This window comes from Dendroctonus ponderosae, unplaced genomic scaffold (genome assembly GCF_020466585.1).
Source record: "Dendroctonus ponderosae isolate FM_Combo_2020 unplaced genomic scaffold, Dpon_F_20191213v2 Dpon_F_20191213_5, whole genome shotgun sequence".
Taxonomy (NCBI): Eukaryota; Metazoa; Arthropoda; class Insecta; order Coleoptera; family Curculionidae; genus Dendroctonus; species Dendroctonus ponderosae.
The window spans coordinates 13,513,204-13,532,228 of NW_026018715.1; the positions used below are offsets into that span (position 1 = coordinate 13,513,204).

Consider the following 19,025-nt stretch of genomic DNA (forward strand, 5'->3'; position numbering starts at 1 on the left):
TGGACTGCGCTCACTTAATATGGATTTCTTCGAGGTGAAAATGAGAAAATGACACGAAAATGTCGCAAAACATCAAAGTTTTCACTGGCTGGAGAAACGCACTGGAAAACTCATGCTTCCCTGTCCAATAACAGACACATAAAAGTACAAGAAAATAGTCCTTCACTGTATTTGTCAAAAGATCGATAAAATGGGGCAAAGTCTCCCACAGAAACCTTCATCTTTCCTCCAAAAAAAGCAATTTTTGAGTTTCTCAAACGTGAATTCTGTGAAATCTTACCGATGAACTTCGCCCTTAACGCTATAGATTCCACTTGTAAGCAGAATTCCGGACAGCGTATAACTTAGCAGTTTCCTCGAAGCCTCCGATTGACGCGAGGGGCAATTTGGGTCGGCCACACTATTTCTCATATGTTTCGAGAAATCTGGAACTTTAATGTCCGTGTGAGAGCCACGCATTACCCGACCGCACACGCTTTTCAAGGGGCAAAAGTTTCGGAAAAACATCGTTTTAAGCCGATTTCAAAGTCAAAAGTCACAGTGAAATGCGTGTCATTGTTGGCATGGTTTTCCTCTAGCTATTTCGTCAGCTGCACTGTTTTAAGCAGGAGAAGAAAAGGAAGCTCTGAAGAACAAGTGCTGGAAAAGCAGGTGAAACGAAGTGGACGAACCAATGAATAATCTTCCTTCTAGTATTTCGTTGAATAAATTTCAACAAAAAAAATATCAAAGGACCTCAATAACTTCAAAATGTCTTTCCCTCCCAGATTCCCCATTTAGAACCGCCATAAGTGGCGCCATATTGAAGCTGCAAGAAGAAGGAAAACTGCACATTCTCAAAACGAGGTGGTGGAAGGAAAAGCGGGGAGGTGGAGCTTGTAGGGTAAGTTACCCCCCAGAGTAGAGCGGAGAAGATTGAAGATGAGGCCAAATTTCAGGACGAAACAACGAAAACGAGCAGCACAGCGAACGAACTGGGCCTGGCCAACGTCGGGGGAGTTTTCGTGGTTCTAATGGGGGGAATGGGCGTGGCCTGCGTTATAGCGGTTTGCGAGTTTGTGTGGAAGTCCAGGAAAGTGGCGGTAGAGGAAAGGGTGAGCAGTATTCTGCACGACACGTAGCTATAAGAGTACAAGTACTAAGGGAATCGGGCACCTTGAGAAGTTGAACTTTCCTCAAAGGTCTAATGGTGAAACTTTTCAAAAACTAGGGCGATTGGAAAGTGCATAGTTTCCACATATGACCAGGACCGCATTCTTTAAAGCAGCCAAATTCATATTATGATCATGGGCGATTAAAGCCGTTTTTACAGAGTTTCATCAGCAGACACTTCCTAAATCAAACTCCGAAACCATTAAGATATGTAGTAAACATACAAAAACGTTGCCTGATTCTCTCCCAATTAAACTGCTCAATATCAAGATTTTTTGATTGGCTCAATTATTGTACGAAACTCGCCGCTTTTTGTGCTGATTTGATTGAAGAAGCGAAATCCGACCAACAGTCAAACTCTAAGTGTAAATAAGGCCAAAGCTATTTTTTTTTAAGATCTCAAGTGCAATTTGCGTTCTTTTGGTCAAGTTATCGATAATTATCTGTACAAAACATCAGCATGAATGATCAAAATGGTTCACACTAATATACTGAACGTTCAAAAAACGGTGGACTTTTGAGCAAAAATGTTGTTACCAAGGCCTAGTTTTAAGCAACTGTAATTCCATTATATCAACGATACGTGTCCTAGACCTAAGATATAGATTTTTCTGCGTTTTACTTAACAAATTGATCAACAGCATTTTTTAGTTCTACCGACAATCAAAGAGATGGAGATTTTCATTTTTCAAACATTCCGCCAATTATAAACCCTTTATTTTCCTAAAGCCTCCAAATTCCCTTCTAGATAACACTTCAGAAATTTTAGATAGCTATTCATTAAATTTTGTTTGTGCTCCCTGTATATTCGGATTATTAGAAGGTGAGTAATGAAATAAATAAGTCCGAGCAAAAACTCGTTTTTCCAACATGTGTTTTGGGGAGGAAATGATTATTTATTTGAACATTTTTAGGAGTCGTTGTGCTCTGAAATGTTTTTGGAATTGCGCCAAGCCTTTTGCTGCCAGGACCCCAAAAAATCGATCAAAAATGGAAAGTCTGCCCATAAGGATTCGTTTCATCCTCAGGGCTCTTACACAAGTTATGGTTTCGTAGCGATTACGAAAGATTCCAGAACTTAAAAGGATTTTTTCGCATGCAACATCTCGAATCTAAACTGCTGCTAAACTAAACCTAAACAGCGTGTGGTAAAGTGATAATTTAGCTACAAGAAAATATCAATAGTAATAATTTTTCTCGAAGAAAGCAAGTTATAAGATGGTAGATTGAAGAACAAATTTGATTGTAAACTTGTCAGTTTTTGGGGCTTTTAGGCCGTTGTCGGTAAAAATTATTCCAGACGTTTCGCTAGCAGTAGTTGCTTGCATTCTCAAGCACTAAAAGGTGGAAACTGACTCAGGACTGGAACAAGCAGGTTGGAAACTTGTGAGTTTTCCACGTAAGAGTACGAAATTCTCACCAGTTCAGTGTAAAATCAGTGATGGCTTATGGAAAACCAAGATTGGTAATTATCTGGTGTATTTATCGGTATTGTGTTGGTAATGTTTCTCTCGATTGGTCTTAACATGATTCCAAATTCACTATAAATTTTTTACGCAGCTCAAAGCGAAATATTTTAAGCCACAAAGGCAGCAAATTGGAACTTACCAACTCGCAATTCATCTTGCATCTCTCTCAGAACTCTATATGTGCGAGTGAGAGAACCGATGCAAGCTACGTTCCCGAATGCAAACTTTCGATTCATTTGACTGATTGCCATCAGCGTGCACCCAACGTGAGTAAACATCTGAAGATGATAGCCATGCGTGCTAGGGAAACGTCTGGAAACCTATGTTCCACTACTAGCTGAAAGCCGGAAAACCTCAAGTTTTCCACAATGATTGCAAACGCCGTTTTAAGTTACGTTTGATAGTTTTATTGTGTTAGAAAAACTATGGTAGTAGATATTTAATAAATATGTTGAGGCTCTCTGGGAAGACAAACCTGTCTTAAATTGAAAAAAAATGTTTCCTTTATGTTATTTGATACGAACCACTATAGAGTAAGATTCTAGATTTAAGGTAGAATTACGTAAAAATGTGCTAATAATGTGCCATAGCTCTGAGTTGAACAAATCAATTTGGGACTGTGAATATTCCGCAAATACTCCTAATGAATATATCAATTTCTTAATGAACTTGCGCTTAATTTGCCAGCAACTCAAAATATCATATAAGAGCCAAGTAATAAGCAATAAAAACTAAGGGAAAACAACATAACGGAAAAAATATATCAAGCCCCGCACATAATCCATTTTCACTCACACAAAAACAGTGAAATCTTCGATTTGAGCGTAAACTTTCCTGAATGCCATCTAAAAGGTTTTCCAGCTAAAAATAGCTGGAGTTTATTATTCGAATCTCGCACCGCTTTTATGATGAGTTTTTGGACCAGTTTTGCGCTTTATCAAACATCTGATCAGATGTATCCAGAATTTCACTGATCAGCGCTTGGTAAAACTATGCTGCCCTCAATCATTAAGGTGTGGATAGTCGGATGGTGCCAGATTAGTGTGTGTCTTGCCAGTGTTTACCAGAGACGCGAATACCGAATTGGTCAGTCGTGTTTTTTTGTTTCGGTAGGTTAATAGAGGATTTTTATAGGCGGTTTATTCAACGATCCAGTCCATCAAGCGGCTTTCGAGCTGGCTCTAATGGAGAAGGAGGATTGGGAGCAACCTTTCCAACTCATGGCCGATAGCTTTAACGTCTCACTTTACAGCAGCTTGGAGTCTCGTCGAGGTGCGAGTGGGCAAGGAAATTATTTTTTTATTCGAATGAATCAAAAAGTGCCATTTTGCGAACAGAAGCGATGATCAAGAAGCACTTTTCTTTAGCGTTCATTTGTTTTAGTTTTACGCACGGACTTTGCCGCACAGTGTGCGATAAAGTAAATGTGACACTTTGAACTTGCCACTGTCATTATATATTTTTTAGTATTTTTATTTAAAAATAACCGAAATGCTTTTTTAAGGAATTACGTAGGTTTATCAACAACTATTGATCCTATTTTCAAGTTTACGTACAATTTGTAAATTATACCTTTGTTACAAGTTCAGTCTCATAATCGTTTTAATGGCCTACTTATCTACTTTTGCGATGTTGTCACACGTAAAACACGATCTTTTTAAGGAGCGCAAATGTCATGCAGAGTATGCAACATGCATACACCATCCCAAGACCACAGGTGTTTCAAGTTGAAAAAGTACTAAAACTTAATTACAACCTTCAAAACATGACATTTCAAAAAATGACATTGCCACAAAATTTTAAATATGAAATCGATGCATTTTATTATTCGTGTAATCTTTCATTCGAATAAAATAGTGTTCGATACGAGGGCGAAAATTTGTTTTTCGAACTCCAGACGGATTGCCGTGAAACGCCGTCGTCGTCGAAAAAACGACATTTTTCGCCCTTGTATCGAAAACTACTATTTTAATACACTGATGGCTTTCAGCTGTTTGCGCTTTAATAAAACGGGGAGTTGTGGGGATTTTCGGTCCGAGCTCCCACTTCACTTCCAACTACATCCAGTCCATGTGCGACAGCAAAGAGATTCCGCAGATTGAGACTCACTATGCGACGAAAATCTATAGAAACCGCTGCTCGGTCAATCTGCATCCATACACAGAGGAAATTGCCCAGTTCTTCGTTCATTTGGCAAGTCGCCTGTTCCTGGCTGTATGGGTCTGGAAAAATATTCAATTTGGAAACTTTGCAGATACGCTCCTACAATTGGGAGAGCGTGATAATCCTGTTTGAGGACGACGAGAGTCTTCGACGAATCGCCCCCTTATTGAGGCTGAATATTGACTACGGAATTAATCTGGTATTCAGACAATTGGAACTGGATTCATCTGGCAGCTATCGAGAGGTCAGTTCCCATGAATGCACTCCCCCACAGTTTTAAAGGGGCTCTGCAGGTTTTAACCAGCATTAAGAAAATGCCCGACGCTCACATTCTGCTGGAGTGCTCGATCGATATTTTGGGGGACGTGTTGAAACAAGCCCAGCAAGTTGCTTTATTGAGCGACAATTATAAATTTATCATCACCAACCTGGATTTTGGCATTCTGGACCTGGAGCCTTTCCAGTATGGAGGGACCAACATCACAGGGGTTCGTTCATGCTTCTTCCAGTGAAGCTTACTAAAGTGTGTCATCACTAGAACAACTCATTTAGATCCGCATGTTTGATCCCTTGGATGAAACAGTCGTCGCCTTCCAAAGGCAAATTCAGAAGACTCTTCAAACCGATGAAAACGCCGGTGAGCCAAAAATGCGACTGTCCACCGCTCTTGTGATAGACGGAGTCAACATGTTTCACCAAGTGATCAAGGAGCTGGACTCGTTTCCAAGCGCTGTGGAAGCTCAAAGTCTGGACTGCCAGGACACTCAGGCTTGGAAGTTTGGCTACACCATAGCGAATCAGATTAAAGGGGTAACAATTGGCGTTCTTTATGAGAACAGGTTCAGAAAATGGGTTTCTTTCAGAAGGAATTCATGGGCATCACCAAGCGAATCCTCTTCGACTTTGAGGGGTTCAGAAGGGATTTCAAACTGGAAGTGATTTCCCTAACTAACGAAGGTTTGATCAAAGTGGGCCAATGGGACACCACAACGAAACAACTCACGGTAGAAAGACAGCACGTTCCATCCCTGGATGCGACTGAGACAGAATTCAACATTTTCAATAGAACCTTCTCTATAGCCATAGTATTGGTGAGTCTGGTCTGACCAAGTTGCTTGGCAGTGACGTCATTATTTCAGTGCCTCGTTCATTTTGAGTTTACTGCAGACAGCCCCATATGCGATGTTAAAGGAAACAACCGATCAGCTAACAGGAAACGACAGATTTGAAGGATTTTGCATCGACGTGATTGAAGAACTGAGCGCGATATTGAAGTTCAATTACACGTTCGTTGTGCAACACGATGGGAAGAATGGGAACTTCAATCGGTCGACCAACCAATGGGACGGCGTCATTCGGGCCATCATTGATAAGGTCAGCACAGCGAAAACCGCTCTTTGAGGGGTTTTCACGGGTTTTTCACAATTTTTCCTCAGAAGGCTGATTTGGCCATCACGGATCTAACAATAACGTCCGAGCGCGAAAACGCAGTCGACTTCACAATGCCCTTCATGAACTTAGGTTGGTTGCCTCCTGCTACTGGAAAAATGCAATGTTAACACCATCCCAATTCAGGCATCAGAATCCTATACAGAAAACCCGAACCAGTTCCCCCCAGTCTATTCATGTTCACCTCGCCCTTTTCCACCGGAGTCTGGCTAATGCTGGGAGTGGCCTACATTTTGGTGTCCATCTTCATCTTCATCATGGGCAGATTGTCGCCGAGCGAATGGAACAACCCGTTTCCCTGCATTGACGAGCCTGAGTATCTGGTCAATCAGTTCAGCATCAGAAACTCCCTCTGGTACACTATTGGGGGGCTGCTGCAGCAAGGCTCAGAGCTGGCTCCAATGTGAGTAAGTTTTCGCTTAAACCTGCTTCAACTTGTGAAGTTTGGGCCTAAAAAGGCGTAAGTTTCCGGGGTTGTGAACAGTTTTCTCCCAATGTAGAAGCATATCAACGCGAACGGCTTCAGGATTCTGGTGGTTCTTCGTGCTTATCATTGTGGCTTCGTATACAGCCAACCTGGCTGCGTTTTTGACTGTGGAGACTTTGGTGACGCCTTTCAAGAACATCGACGAACTTGCCAGGCAAACTGAAATTAAGTATGGGGCGAAAAAGCTGGGGGCCACCGAGAATTTCTTCAGGGTAAACTCTTTTAGCTCCGCTTTATTTTGGCTCAATTATAACTGCGTTTAAAGGACTCAAATATTAGTACCCATCAGCGGGTTTACACCTACATGAAACAGCACCCGGGCTACATGGTGATGGAAAACGAAGAAGGAGTAAGAAGAGTTGAAGCTGAGAACTACGCCTATCTGATGGAATCCACCTCAATTGAGTATGTCACTCAAAGGCATTGCAGTTTGTCTCACGTGGGAGGGCTTTTGGATGACAAGGGATATGGAATAGCCATGGAGAAAAGTAATGTTGTGGAAAGAAAACAAATGGGTGATTTTTTCAGTTTTTTTCAGATTCTCCCTATAGGAACGAGTTGAGCAGCAAAGTGATCAAACTGCAGGAAACGGGCGTTTTGAATCAGCTCAAGGATAAATGGTGGAAGGAAAAGCGAGGAGGAAGCACATGTTCGGTAAGTTCATCTTCAGTGCTTTGGAAAATTGGGAGAGAAAATTGCTGTACTTTTCCAGGCAAAGTCGGAAGAATCCGAAGCCGAAGCACTGGATCTTCAGAATGTGGGTGGTGTATTTTTGGTGTTATTTCTCGGGGCGTTTCTGGGATTTCTGGGCTCTTTTCTGGAAATGATCTTCGGCATGTACCGCAAGTGCAGAAGAGAAGATGCGTCGTTTGCAAACTGTCTGAAGAAAGAGCTGCGATTTTTTGTCAAATTTAAGGAAACTGTTAAAAATGTGCAAACTCTTGAAAGCGACGAAAAAGCACAAATGTAAGCGGAAGTGAATATAAATCAAACCGATGTTTAGCTCCTTTTTTCTTAACCCGTTTATCTGGATGTTTGGTTGAGTTTTTTCTATATTTGCTGGTTTTTTGCTGAGGAAGCGAGAATCTTACCGATAAGCTTTAAAAATTGCATTCGTAAATTGCCAGCCCGCAAAAACCGTTTAACCGGTAGCCACCTACACTTAATGTATAATCTTCAAAGTATAAAAATAAGAAATTTGGACAAAAAAATGCACAACACTAAAGTTTTCATTAGCTGAAGAAACTTTCCGACATCATTTGACTGAAACTCATGTTTTGCTGCTAACGACAGACACAGTGAAGAACACTAAATTATTTTTACTGCATTCGGCATGGTAATAAGAGAAGAAACCTGACTTTCTTCCATAAATCTTCCAAAACGTCGGTGAACTGTTAACGATTAACTTCAGGTTTAAAACCGTTCGTTGCACTGGTTATGGAGAATTTCAGACATCAAATCACTTAGAAGTTTCTTGAAAGTCCCCCATTGACTTGAAGAGCAATTGAAGTATCTGAGAACTGCACAGTTTTCAGTAAAGGAAAAATCCATTGCAGAAGGTGGACTTTTACTTTTTTAATCGTTTTTTTACTGAATAAGAAAATAAATGTAAACTCATATATCACCGGAAATGAAGAAAGAAGGACTTTATGCAAAATAGCATTGAAGGAAAAATAGAAGGTAAACCAGAGGAAGCTCTGAAGAACAGAGGAGAGGAAAAGTTGCGCCATTTGTTATTTGCTTGAGGAAAAAGCTGAGATTTTCTTCCAAATTTAAGAACACTATGAAGAATCTTCACGCTCTTGAAACCGGCGAAATTAAACCGATGTTTTAGCTTCATTTTTGTAGACCCGTTTATCTGGCTGTGGGGCATAGTTTCCCTTACTTAGCTTCCCTCCTTAGCTAGAGCTGAAATTTTTTAGAAAATTCAACTGCTAAAAGACTTCACGCTCTTGCCAGCTCTAGAACTTTCATTTTTCTAGATCCGTTCCCTTGGTAGCTCAACTGTGCCTTTTCTAAATCCATTTGGTTAAATTCTCTGTGTCTTCACCCCACTGATTTCTCGTTTCAAATTATGAAAAATAGAGCTTTGGATGCAATTGAAAGTCAACATAAATAAAAACTGATTTACTCCTCACATCCACTTCCACTAGAGACGGTGATTTTCAATAACTATGTATTAAAGGCGTTTTAAGCTAAAAACAGTTCATCTATTGGACTGCTGCCCAACACGGATGCTCCAATGGTTCTGGCCACGAACTTTACAACTCCGATCACTGCAGCTCCGATTTCCTTTAAAACTTCTTGATCGTTTTCGTTCAGGAAAGTGTTCACGTTGTCGCCTGAAATATCAGAAATTTTCCATTGAAGCGTCTGAGTCCTCGTCTCATTTGGCCACATACTCATCTGCTGATTTCCGTTGAATAAGTCATCGAACTTGAAATGAGCCCTTTCGATCTTCCATTCCAGATTATCGTCGTCAATTTTCGCATATTCCTTCCCGTGCTTTTCCTCCTTCTTAAAGGAAAATGTGTACCTAAATTCGCTGTTATCTACAAAAAAACTTGGGAGTTTCCTGAAGGGTTTTTTGGCTGAAGCTTACTGATGGTGATATTCGCAGGCCCGTTTCCTGATATGGGCAACACCATGATTTTGCCATTGATTGCGTATTTTCCAATCAGCGTAACTTTTTGGGCATTTACGACGATAAAGACTGTTGATTGGTCAAAGTTGACGCTAATTTCGAAGATGATTTGATTAAATCGAGGGGTTCGCTCCTTTGGGAGACTTACTGGAAAGTGGAGAGTTTTACGGTGTCAAGTCCATATACGTCCACATCGGTGAAGCCTAATTTTATATTCGGACCAGCATCAACATCGATTTTGGGCAACTTCATGGGCAACATGTTGGGCAGCTTGAGGTCACTGTCTCCTTTGAGCAGATGAGGTAAAGCGTCATTTCCGCGCTCAGTACAACATTGATCAAAATTCTTGGCGGATCTGCTGCAGGGTTTGATGTAGTCAGCTGAAAATGAAAATTTATTGTGCCATGTAAAACCAAAGTGTTTGTATAATAACCATGTTTAAGCACCCGGTTCTACAGTGTAGATTAAAGTTTTTCACATGATTAATACGTTCAGCATTTATCAGGCATATTAATTTTTAATTACGCAAATGCCCATATTCTAATTAGTTTAGTAACAACGCCAGTACACGTAGGAAATTAATTACGACATTTGTTTTTAGATGATTTTTCAACCTTGAAACTTTCTAATTGTTTAGGACATGTTTCATAGAATTTATACTTCTGCTGCGGTTTTAAGAAAAAAAATTAACCGATGAAAAACGAGTAGAACATCGAAGATGTTGAAATGATCTGAAAATTTTGCAGCTACTGCCTGAAATTGGTGAATTTTCCGGACTTTTAGACCAGATATTTAAATTGCCAAAAAAGCCTTTTCTTAACTCTTAACTCACTAGAACTTACGCAATTTAAACGATTCGGTTGCCACAAACAGCGCACAAATCCCCAAAATCACCTGCATTTTTCGAAATACCAATAACTTGTACTGCAATGGATGATTGGTTGGGCATCTTTATACCAAAAATGATGAACCACAAAAACTCCTGAATGAAGTACGGTTCATTATCGATCATGTAGGTTCGGTAATTGAATGCAATTATCGGATTTAAAAGTAGTTTTTGCCAACATTTTACAAGGAAAGCGCATTTAGAGGCTGAAGAAAAAATCTATGAAAGGCTTGCTCCCGTTCCAATAATTCAACAACCTCCACCGGCAAAACACGATTTTTAGAGAAAAAATACTGTTTAGTTCGTTTTTGAGAAAAATGCGCTTGAAATTGACTCAGGAGTGAAACAATCATGAATGGAACTGGTGAGTTTCGAGTTGAATTTTTTTTAGACTCGTCCGTTTGGAAATTAATAATTTTTTTGCAAGTTTTCTGCTGATCAAAAGCTCTTCGTAAGGAATTGAGTCCTGACGTTTCGCCAGCACCTTTAGAACTTTGTTCTCAGCTGAAGTAAACTTACCTGTTTTTTTGACGTTCTGATGCATATAGAAAAAACTACCAAATAAACGGATCAATAATAATTATGCTGCCAAAAAAGGCGTTTTTTAATTTATTTTCACTCAATTGAAATGAAATTGGCAAACAAAATTTTTTCCAATTTTCTCCCGCTCAAACCTGAAATATTTTTAGCCGCAAAGGCATCAAGTAGGAACATAACACGTCGCAGTCCATCTTGCATCTCTCTCAGAACTCGATATGCGTAAGTGAGAGATCCGAGGATAGATACGTTCCTGAATGCAAACTTGAGTTTGATTTAATCGATTCCGATCAGTGTATGAGCACCCAAAGTGACTAAACATTTGAAGATGCTAATCCTGCATGCTAGCGAAACGTCAGGAAGAAAATTATTTCCACGATACCCAGGAGAACTAGACAGTTGCAATGTAGGCCGCAAAAGCTTTCTTTGGATGATAAAGTGAAAGCAACCGGTTATTCAGCTATTTATATAAATTTGTAAAACATCTTTATTACAGTATAAATCAACTAAAACAAGAAAAGCAATAAGTTTGGTGAAAAAAATGCACTTTTAGTTGGCGATGAGTAAACACACACTTTTAGTTCAATATTCCGAAAATTAATTTCTGCGCCAGTACAACCCTAAAATTTTGACAATGTGAACAGGGAAGTTTGCTAAATATACAGTCATAAATTTAATTAAATCGAATAATCCGCTAATTTAAAAACCATCACTCAAACTTGTTGTAAAAAGTAAAAACCGTCAATCTGCAAGCAACGATTCAAAAATTCCTAAACTCTAAACCAGGCTCAATAAGGCTTTGAAAATTTTCCCATATGAAGAAGAATAATGGGTAAATAGATGGTGAAAATTCTAATCAAATCCAATTATTGACCAATTTTATGACAAATACTTAAACGTAAGGAGAAGTGAAATAATGCAAAACGGTAGGACGAACTTCAAAGATTCTTCTTCTCCAAACCAGAGCCAGTACAACTTTGAAACTTTCACAGTACGAAGATGAAATATTGTACGAATATGGAAAAAGGATGTTGCAAATTTTCATTAAATACAAAAATCGCAGTATCAATCGCAATTAAGCTGTTTATCTAAATCTTAAAAAAACACATTTACAAACTTAATATAAAAAGTTGGTGCAAAAAAATTACAGGCTTAGTTGATCATTAGTAAATACAAAAAGTTCGGCAATTTTCCTAAACTCTAAACCGCTAAAAATTTGCACGGAAGAAGAAATTGTAATAAAATACAACACTTTTGGAGAAGGGCATTGAAAGTGTTTTAAATCTCCAGGCATTTTTCCAACTTTTTAGATTTTTCCAAAGCGCAAATCGCTCAAAAAAACGCTAAAACACACAACTTGAGAAATTTACTTACGAAGTGCATTTGATATGCCAAAAGCACAAAGCGCAACAAATAAAACTGCAAAACTCTGCATTGTTGGCCCAAATAAAATCTTCAACTAACCCTCAAAAAGCCTGTAAAGCCAATTTATAATATTGGAATGAAACTGGTTTAATTTTTTTTCAAAAACCTAGTCATTAGCTCTGATTTCCGGCTCCAATTTATACGAATTGAGACCTTAATTGGAAGAAGTTATTATAGTAAATACAGAAAAAAACCTGTATATCTAAAGTTCGCAGTGGTGAATTCACCTTTGACTTTAACCGTGTGGACAAACAATTTGCCATCAATACTTTTCTTTAAACGTTCGAATTGCGGAATTTTCAGCAGGATGAATTACAGCGAAAGTACTTTGGACGGCAAAAATATGCGAGTAAACACTGTATTGATGTATTTTCTTAAATTGGCTAATTAAAGTGTTTGTTACAGATTTGTTATGATCCTTAATAATTAATAGACGTAAATGTCTACCTTCGCAAAAAATGGACTAATAAGCCTCAGTGATTCGATTAATTTACACTTATAGCAAACGTGAAGCGCAAAAGAAAAATCCTACTTTGAACACTAGTTAGTGAAATTACTCCATTAAAAGTTCCTTGTTTGAAACAGAACTTTTCCTTAGCCCTAGAGGAGAATACAATTTCACCTGGAAATTGACTTATATAGTCAATTTAAAACAAACCAGCTAATTTGCAAAATAATGTGCACAAACGTTGCAAGAGCCACCTTCAAAGAATCGCCATTTCCAAATTGATTCTTAGCCGCACAGCCGCATGTGACATGGTGAAATGTTCCACATTAGTTGGCAAATCCTACCCTAGCTTACATAAAATTATAATTAAAAAGCCATTTAAGAAATCCAATCATTACATAACGCATACATCTTCCAACTGCAAGATACTATGTGGTTGGACGCCGGCCTAGTCTGTTAGCCAGCCACTTTCGCTCACATCGAAGAATGATTCTTCAGTGGTTGATAGTACTGCTAGTCAGTGTCTGTAGCTTAGTGGCTCTTAAATTGCGTAAGTAATTGATTTTTTCAAAAATCATCAAGCTTGAACGCGAATGTCCAAACTCGAGCCCTCAGAAGAAGTCCAAGTGGTTTTTCAAAGGTGTTTCTGAGTGTTTTTTGCCCCTTTTTAGCCAACTACATCACGCCCTGTTCGAGATCTGATCCAAACCACAATGCGTGCACACTGGCAAGTGCACGGGCTGCTGTGCCCAAATTTTTAAAAGGTAAGTCAAAACTCTTCATTTCATGCCACAAACTCTGCGACTTTGCGGCTGGCCAAAGCCTTGACAAAGCGATTTTTTAAGGCCGATGGCGCTATAAGTTGATTCTTGTACCGATTTCACACTCAATTTCACCTTCATTGCTTCATATCACGTTGGTTTCGTATGCTTTGCAAAATCAACCGTAAATATCAGTTGCATGTAAAGCCGAGTCATTTGATTAATTAGCGCGAACCACAATTAAATCAGTTTTATGTAAGTGATTGATTTTTGAGAAATCCGCTAATTGAGTGCTGAAGAAGTGAAGTAGAAACAGGCAACAAAGTTGCCGACGCAATTATTGAAGTAAAAAAACTAAAATAAAAAAACCTGCCATTTTTACACGAAGCTGGACTTGCTCTAAGGTTTTAAATATGAGATGATTTGTTTAACGTTCGGTTTGTTGTATGCAATTAACTCTAGTAAAAAATGACATATATTTAATAATCCAGTTATAGTAATTTGTCATTGGCCTCGAAACCATTATTAACGCAAATTAACCATCAAATTATTTTTCTTGCAATATTAATTAGTTCTGTGTTTTTTTTTGTAATTGCATCAATTAAACCCCTATTGTTTAATCGTTTAATCATTTTTTCCATTCTTGATTTTCTAGGAGACCGGAAAATCGGCCTGCCATCCCTCCTGCCCCTTAAATACCCTCAATCCAGCGTTCTCAATGGAAACAGCCTGAAGGTGACGCTGAATAATCTCACTGTTTACGGATTGGACAATATCGACATCAAAGAACTACAGTTGAGTGAAACGTTCTGTAAAAAACGCTTTGGAGGGACAAGGCGGAGGTGTAAAGGCGTGCGTTAGACTGAGATAACGTGGGCCCAAAGCGGGTGGAGTTGCCTGGCTCTTTTTCTAACGCGCTGTTAGCTGTCCTTTTCCAGCTTTAACGTTGGCCTTTTTTTAGGTTTGACTATGAGGCGCGAAAGGTGAAATTCAAGTCATTCAACAAGCAGCTGGATATTAAAGCCAACTATACCATAGATGGACGGATTTTGTTTATTCCCCTGCAAGGAAGTGGACCGTGTAAATTCGAATTTAGTAAGCGTTTTATTCCTTAGCGCCATTTTTGGTAAGAAAAATGGGTTTCTAGTTAACGGCACTTACGAGTACAACTATGAGTATGGCATCGAGACTAGGAACGGCAAAAAGTACGCGAAAATCATTAGCGCCCGATCGACTTGCAAGTACGACGTGGAAAAGGCCATTTTCAACTTGCAGAACTTGTTCAATGGAAACGAAATGCTTGGTAGGTGATTGATCAAAAACATCCAGCTCTTGAGAGCTCGGTTAATTATATGCTCACTTTATAGGAAATCGTGAACCAACTACATTTCTTAGTGGAGTTTTTTGCAAAACTGCAGTTTTCACCCATTAAAATTCACAACTTAACAAAAAACATACTAACAAGAAAATTCACCGGAATTTATTCAAAACATTTTTACAAAAAATTCAGACACGTAATAGCGTAAGATGATCAACAGGAGAATGACCGATAATTTTTGCATCGAAACGCGCCGATTGATGAAGTTTTCCAATTTTCAGGCGAGCAAACTAATCGACTGATCAACGAAAACTGGATGCTCTTGAATGAGGAATTGAGACCGTCGATCAACGATCTTCTGACGGGGGTGCACGAAATCGTTACCAACGTTTTCTATCAGAATATTCCTTTGGATGAGCTGATTTTGCCCTGAAAATTTGTGTTATTAGCATGTAGAAGCTATTTTTTTAATAAAAAAAAATCTTGTATTTGCTTAAGACTACACGATAGAAGTGAAAACTTCAACAAGCGGGGCAAGACAGTAATAATTAATAGTATGAAAAAAATAATTTTGTTTTCAATTTTTACAAAGTAAAATAACATTGACACTATTGTGGGCTTCAAGCTAAAAGGGATACACTCATAGCCGAGCTTAGTCAATTTTACCACCCACAAAATCTGCTAAACGCTCCTAAAGAAGCTTCCACTTCAATAAGAAAAAGTGAAAATGTTGACAATTTCCATTATGCTGCTGTGAAGAAACAGTTCAGTCAACTGAAACTTTCCCATTCTCTGCTTTAGCGGGATAAATAACGTAACCTTTTGCCACACCGATCAAAAACATTGATGTGAGAAATATAAATGGAAAAAATAATACTGAGAATTTCCTGTGTTCAATGGGTAACACAATGGATTTCCAGGTGTTCACACAGCGACACCGATACGACTTGCCGTCTTGACACAGCAACACAACGCGCCACACTTTGCATATGTTGGGAAATAAAAAGAGAAAACGATGTGTTTCATGAGTGAGTGAGTGAGTTGGTGAATGGATTGTTCTTCGGCAATTAGACATTTCCAGCACATTTTAAACGCTTTTTGAGCGTTAACGATGTTTAGTCGGCGATTTCTTCCTTATTATTGACCCAAACATTTTATAAATGCATATTTGTGACCTTTTTACGTTGAAAGGAATCGATTGAGCTCACAAAACACGCATGTAAAATTTTGATTTTTGAGCGAAATTTTTCCAAGGGTGGGGAGCGATTTTTTGAAACAATGAAAATTTTCTCAAAATGTCTTAAATTTTACATCATTTTCAGCTCACGGGCGCGGGGAATGCATCGAACTCGTTGAAATACGTGATAGACGTATCAGATCCGAAATAATAGACATTTTCGGCACATTTTAAGCGTTTTTGAGCGTTCCCGACGTTTAGCCTGCGATTTTCTCTTTATTATTGACCCAAACATTTTACAAATGCATATTTGTGACCTTCTTACATCGAAAGGAATCGATTGAGCTCAAAAAACACGCATGTAAAATTTTTATTTTTGACCGAAATTTTTCTAATGGTGAGGGTCGATTTTTTTGAAAAAATTAACATTTTCTCAAATAGCCTTACATTTTACATAATTTTCAGCTCACGGGCGCGGGGAATGCATCGAACTCATTGAAAAACATGGTAGAAGTTTCAGATCCGAAATAATAGACATTTTCAGCACAATTTAAGCGTTTTTTCATCGTTTACGATCTTTAGCCGACGTTTTCTTCCTTATTATTGACCCAAACATTTTACAAATGCACATTTGTGACCTTCTTACGTCGAAAGGAATCGATTGAGCTCAAAAAAACGCATGTAAAATTTTGATTTTTGACCGAAATTTTTCTCGGGGTGGGGGTCGAAATTTTCATTTTCTCAAAATGTCTTAAATTTTTCATCATTTTCAGCTCACGGACGGGAAGAATGCATCGAACTCATTGAAAAACATGGTAGAAGTTTCAGATCCGAAATAACAGACATTTTAGGCACATTTTAAGCGTTTTTTGATCGTTTACAATCTTTAGCCGACGATTTCTTCCTTATTATTGACCCAAACGCTTTATAAATGCATATTTGCGACCTTCTTACGTCGAAAGGAATCGATTCAGCTCAAAAAGCACGCATGTGAAATTTTCATTTTTGGCCGAAACTTTCCAAGGGTGGAGGTGGATTTTTTGGAAAAATTGAAATTTTCTGAATATGTCTTAAATTTCATACCATTTTCAGCTCACGGACGCGAGGAATGCATCGAATTCGAAAGTTAGGTACATTGTTGCCGAATATCTGATTGAGTTTTTTGCAAATATCTCAGTTTTTTGTGCAAATAATCCGTTTTTTTTCTTCGGCATGTCTTTAATACCTCCGGAAAACGCCGCGAGAAGAAGGGCCTATTTTGAATCACCCCGTATAATCGTCAGGTTCGTTGCCCGAAGCTTTTTGGCAGTGACGCAATAACTGTTGTTTTTTCTATTACTTGCCTTCTGTGCGCGACAGAAATTTATTAACGTATGTTCTTTAGCAATTTGGTTACAATGCGCTGAAGCAGATCCGAAAAATTTTGCTTGATTCGAGTGTTGGCAGTTTTTGTGAATGTGGTATTTTGGGGCACAAAAAATCGATATCTGATTCAACAAAGTAAATCGGGAAAAGGCGCTCAAGCTGGCAACCACACAAAATTTTCAAGTTCAAGAGTCAAAACAGCTGAAAAATTGCCCCCTCCTGCAGCAATTGCCTGAATTTTGAAAGCTGGTGGAGGTAAAGTAGCTTCAAAAACTTTCACAAAGCGCATTCGCCACCCCTGATTTAAGTAGATTTCGATCCTTTTGGGGCCATCTATTGGGCGAACATTCAATCAGCTTGCCGAATGTTTGTTTTATAAAAACTTGGTTGTTTAAATTCCAATCCACGCACAGGTTGGGTCAAATAACCCCTAATAAAATATGTCTAAAAAGGTGGGATTTTTGAGGCAAAAGTGGGTAAAAAAGGCCCAGGTCTAGTTATTTTGATCGGGCTAGTCCAGGGTTCCCACTCCCAGGCGCGATCCCACTACTGCACGGCGCGGGGACTTTTGGCTGCTGGGTTTCCCCCCTGGCCCGATTCGCTCCTCTTTGCTCAACCTGGCCGTCCCAGGCTCCCCCAGGACGCCCATATTAACGCCATGCTTAGTGTGGACACCCGGTCAACACGAAACGCCCTGGACCAGAACTCCCGACCTCAAACCATCCACTAAACCCGACCTCCAAGCAGCTGGATTACAGGAGACGCCAAACTCCCAGTCGAAAGTTTTATACTGTCCGGGGTTTGCTTTCGTCCAAAATGTGATTGATTAAATTTATTAAATTGATTTGTGTTACAGAGCGATTCGAATTGGATGCAAAAACGTAACTCTATTTAAAAATTAAAAAGCATGGTTTTTAAACAAAAAATTTCTTGAGTTGTTTTGCCTGCGAATTAAAACAAATTATCCAAAAATACAAAAACGACATAGCAAAAATTTTTTCAAAATATTTTAATAGTAAGTTTAAATTATTTCATCGTTTAGTGGTCGTCGTACGGAATAGACGTGTACGCGAGTCCGGCGAAGCAAAGTGCGATAAGCGAAATAGATATAGCAAATAATCGTTTTTGTGTCCAGCTAAGAGCATGTGGAACCGTAACCAATGAGTTTCACTGGCCACCCTGTAGAAACTTAATCCGGCGCACTAATTTTTTGCAAAACCACGCACTAACGGCAAAAGAATTGTACTAAATAACGCTCCGAACAGAAGCGAATTTCCTTCAACTTTAGCTTAACTACTAACTGTTCTGTCCGCGAGTTTGGCGAAGCGAAATAGATATCATTCCATATGACATCGGCGGTAAAAAAAACCGTTAAAATATCGTGAAAATGTGCGACCAAATAAAGGCAATAGAAACTCGCTTGGGCGAGATTAGTAAAACTGATGAAATTGCAGACCGGAGTGAACAAATTCTCTGGGTCCTGCAGAATGAACTGAAGAACGCAGAAAAGGTCCTCATCTACTTGCGGAGACAAATAGCTAATATAAACGAAAAATCGAATAATCCTTATAGCCCAGTCAATACGGACGAAGAAGAAGATATAGTCAACCGAGAGACAGCTTGGCAATTACCTAGACATAAAAAAAGAAAAGCGTCATCTTCACCACTACAACCAACAGCAAGTCCCATTGAAATGGAACAAAATATACAGGCGAAAACTCGAAGGCCACCCCCGGTGGTTGTT

The 19,025-nt window shown here is 39.0% G+C and overlaps 4 protein-coding genes across 6 annotated transcripts in view; 2 read left to right on the forward strand and 2 right to left on the reverse strand.

Annotated features, from left to right (window-relative positions):
• Positions 1–545, reverse strand: part of LOC109545582 (cytochrome b-c1 complex subunit Rieske, mitochondrial) — a 2,965-nt gene extending 2,420 nt beyond the window's left edge. Inside the window, exon 1 of the mRNA XM_019916356.2 lies at positions 281–545. Coding sequence (XP_019771915.2) covers positions 281–507 — 227 coding nt within the window. The 5' untranslated portion in view covers positions 508–545. The remainder of the gene's footprint in view (positions 1–280) is intronic.
• Positions 1–7,722, forward strand: part of LOC109545580 — a gene marked incomplete in the record, with an annotated part of 23,408 nt that extends 15,686 nt beyond the window's left edge. The window contains 16 exon segments of the mRNA XM_048666798.1: positions 768–883; positions 939–1,094; positions 2,067–2,231; positions 3,596–3,707; positions 3,756–3,893; positions 4,612–4,814; positions 4,876–5,028; positions 5,078–5,272; positions 5,337–5,594; positions 5,648–5,875; positions 5,952–6,158; positions 6,221–6,636; positions 6,734–6,932; positions 6,986–7,208; positions 7,259–7,374; positions 7,433–7,722. Of these exon segments, the coding sequence (XP_048522755.1) occupies positions 768–883; positions 939–1,094; positions 2,067–2,231; positions 3,596–3,707; positions 3,756–3,893; positions 4,612–4,814; positions 4,876–5,028; positions 5,078–5,272; positions 5,337–5,594; positions 5,648–5,875; positions 5,952–6,158; positions 6,221–6,636; positions 6,734–6,932; positions 6,986–7,208; positions 7,259–7,374; positions 7,433–7,690 (3,143 nt within the window).
• A 1,110-nt stretch (positions 7,723–8,832) lies between these two features.
• LOC109545605 (protein takeout) lies at positions 8,833–12,257 on the reverse strand. 2 transcript variants are annotated; one of them, XM_019916388.2, is made up of 5 exons: positions 12,162–12,257; positions 9,513–9,744; positions 9,323–9,456; positions 9,123–9,272; positions 8,833–9,062 (listed from the first exon to the last, which is right to left on the reverse strand). In XM_019916388.2, the coding sequence occupies exons 1-5, from the start codon at positions 12,220–12,222 to the stop codon at positions 8,911–8,913; spliced, it is 729 nt and encodes a 242-aa protein (XP_019771947.2). In that variant the 5' UTR covers positions 12,223–12,257; the 3' UTR covers positions 8,833–8,910. The 2 variants fall into 2 exon arrangements, with proteins under 2 accessions (XP_019771947.2, XP_019771948.2); XM_019916389.2 differs by lacking the exon at positions 12,162–12,257 and adding an exon at positions 10,207–10,307.
• Positions 10,525–15,231, forward strand: LOC109545604 (circadian clock-controlled protein daywake). Of its 2 annotated transcripts, none has more exons than XM_048666663.1 (6): positions 10,525–10,614; positions 13,332–13,424; positions 14,077–14,215; positions 14,383–14,516; positions 14,569–14,724; positions 15,021–15,231. In XM_048666663.1, exons 1-6 carry the CDS (start codon positions 10,602–10,604, stop codon positions 15,170–15,172), a joined length of 687 nt encoding a protein of 228 aa, XP_048522620.1. In that variant the 5' UTR covers positions 10,525–10,601; the 3' UTR covers positions 15,173–15,231. The 2 variants fall into 2 exon arrangements, with proteins under 2 accessions (XP_048522620.1, XP_019771946.2); XM_019916387.2 differs by lacking the exon at positions 10,525–10,614 and adding an exon at positions 12,719–13,210.
• The last annotated feature ends 3,794 nt before the right edge of the window (positions 15,232–19,025 follow it).

Bases quoted from the DNA above. Each gene is read 5' to 3' on its own strand.
- LOC109545605 (XM_019916388.2), bottom strand. From the start codon at position 12,222: ATGCAGAGTTTTGCAGTTTTATTTGTTGCGCTTTGTGCTTTTGGCATA. The intron at 9,745-12,161 runs GTAAGTAAATTT...TTTCATTTTCAG, and splicing joins TGGCATATCAAATGCACTTC to CTGACTACATCAAACCCTGC. The intron at 9,457-9,512 runs GTAAGTCTCCCA...CTTCGAAATTAG, and splicing joins GTAAAACTCTCCACTTTCCA to CGTCAACTTTGACCAATCAA.
- LOC109545604 (XM_019916387.2), top strand. From the start codon at position 13,147: ATGATTCTTCAGTGGTTGATAGTACTGCTAGTCAGTGTCTGTAGCTTA. The intron at 13,425-14,076 runs GTAAGTCAAAAC...TTGATTTTCTAG, and splicing joins TGTGCCCAAATTTTTAAAAG to GAGACCGGAAAATCGGCCTG. The intron at 14,725-15,020 runs GTAGGTGATTGA...TCCAATTTTCAG, and splicing joins CAATGGAAACGAAATGCTTG to GCGAGCAAACTAATCGACTG.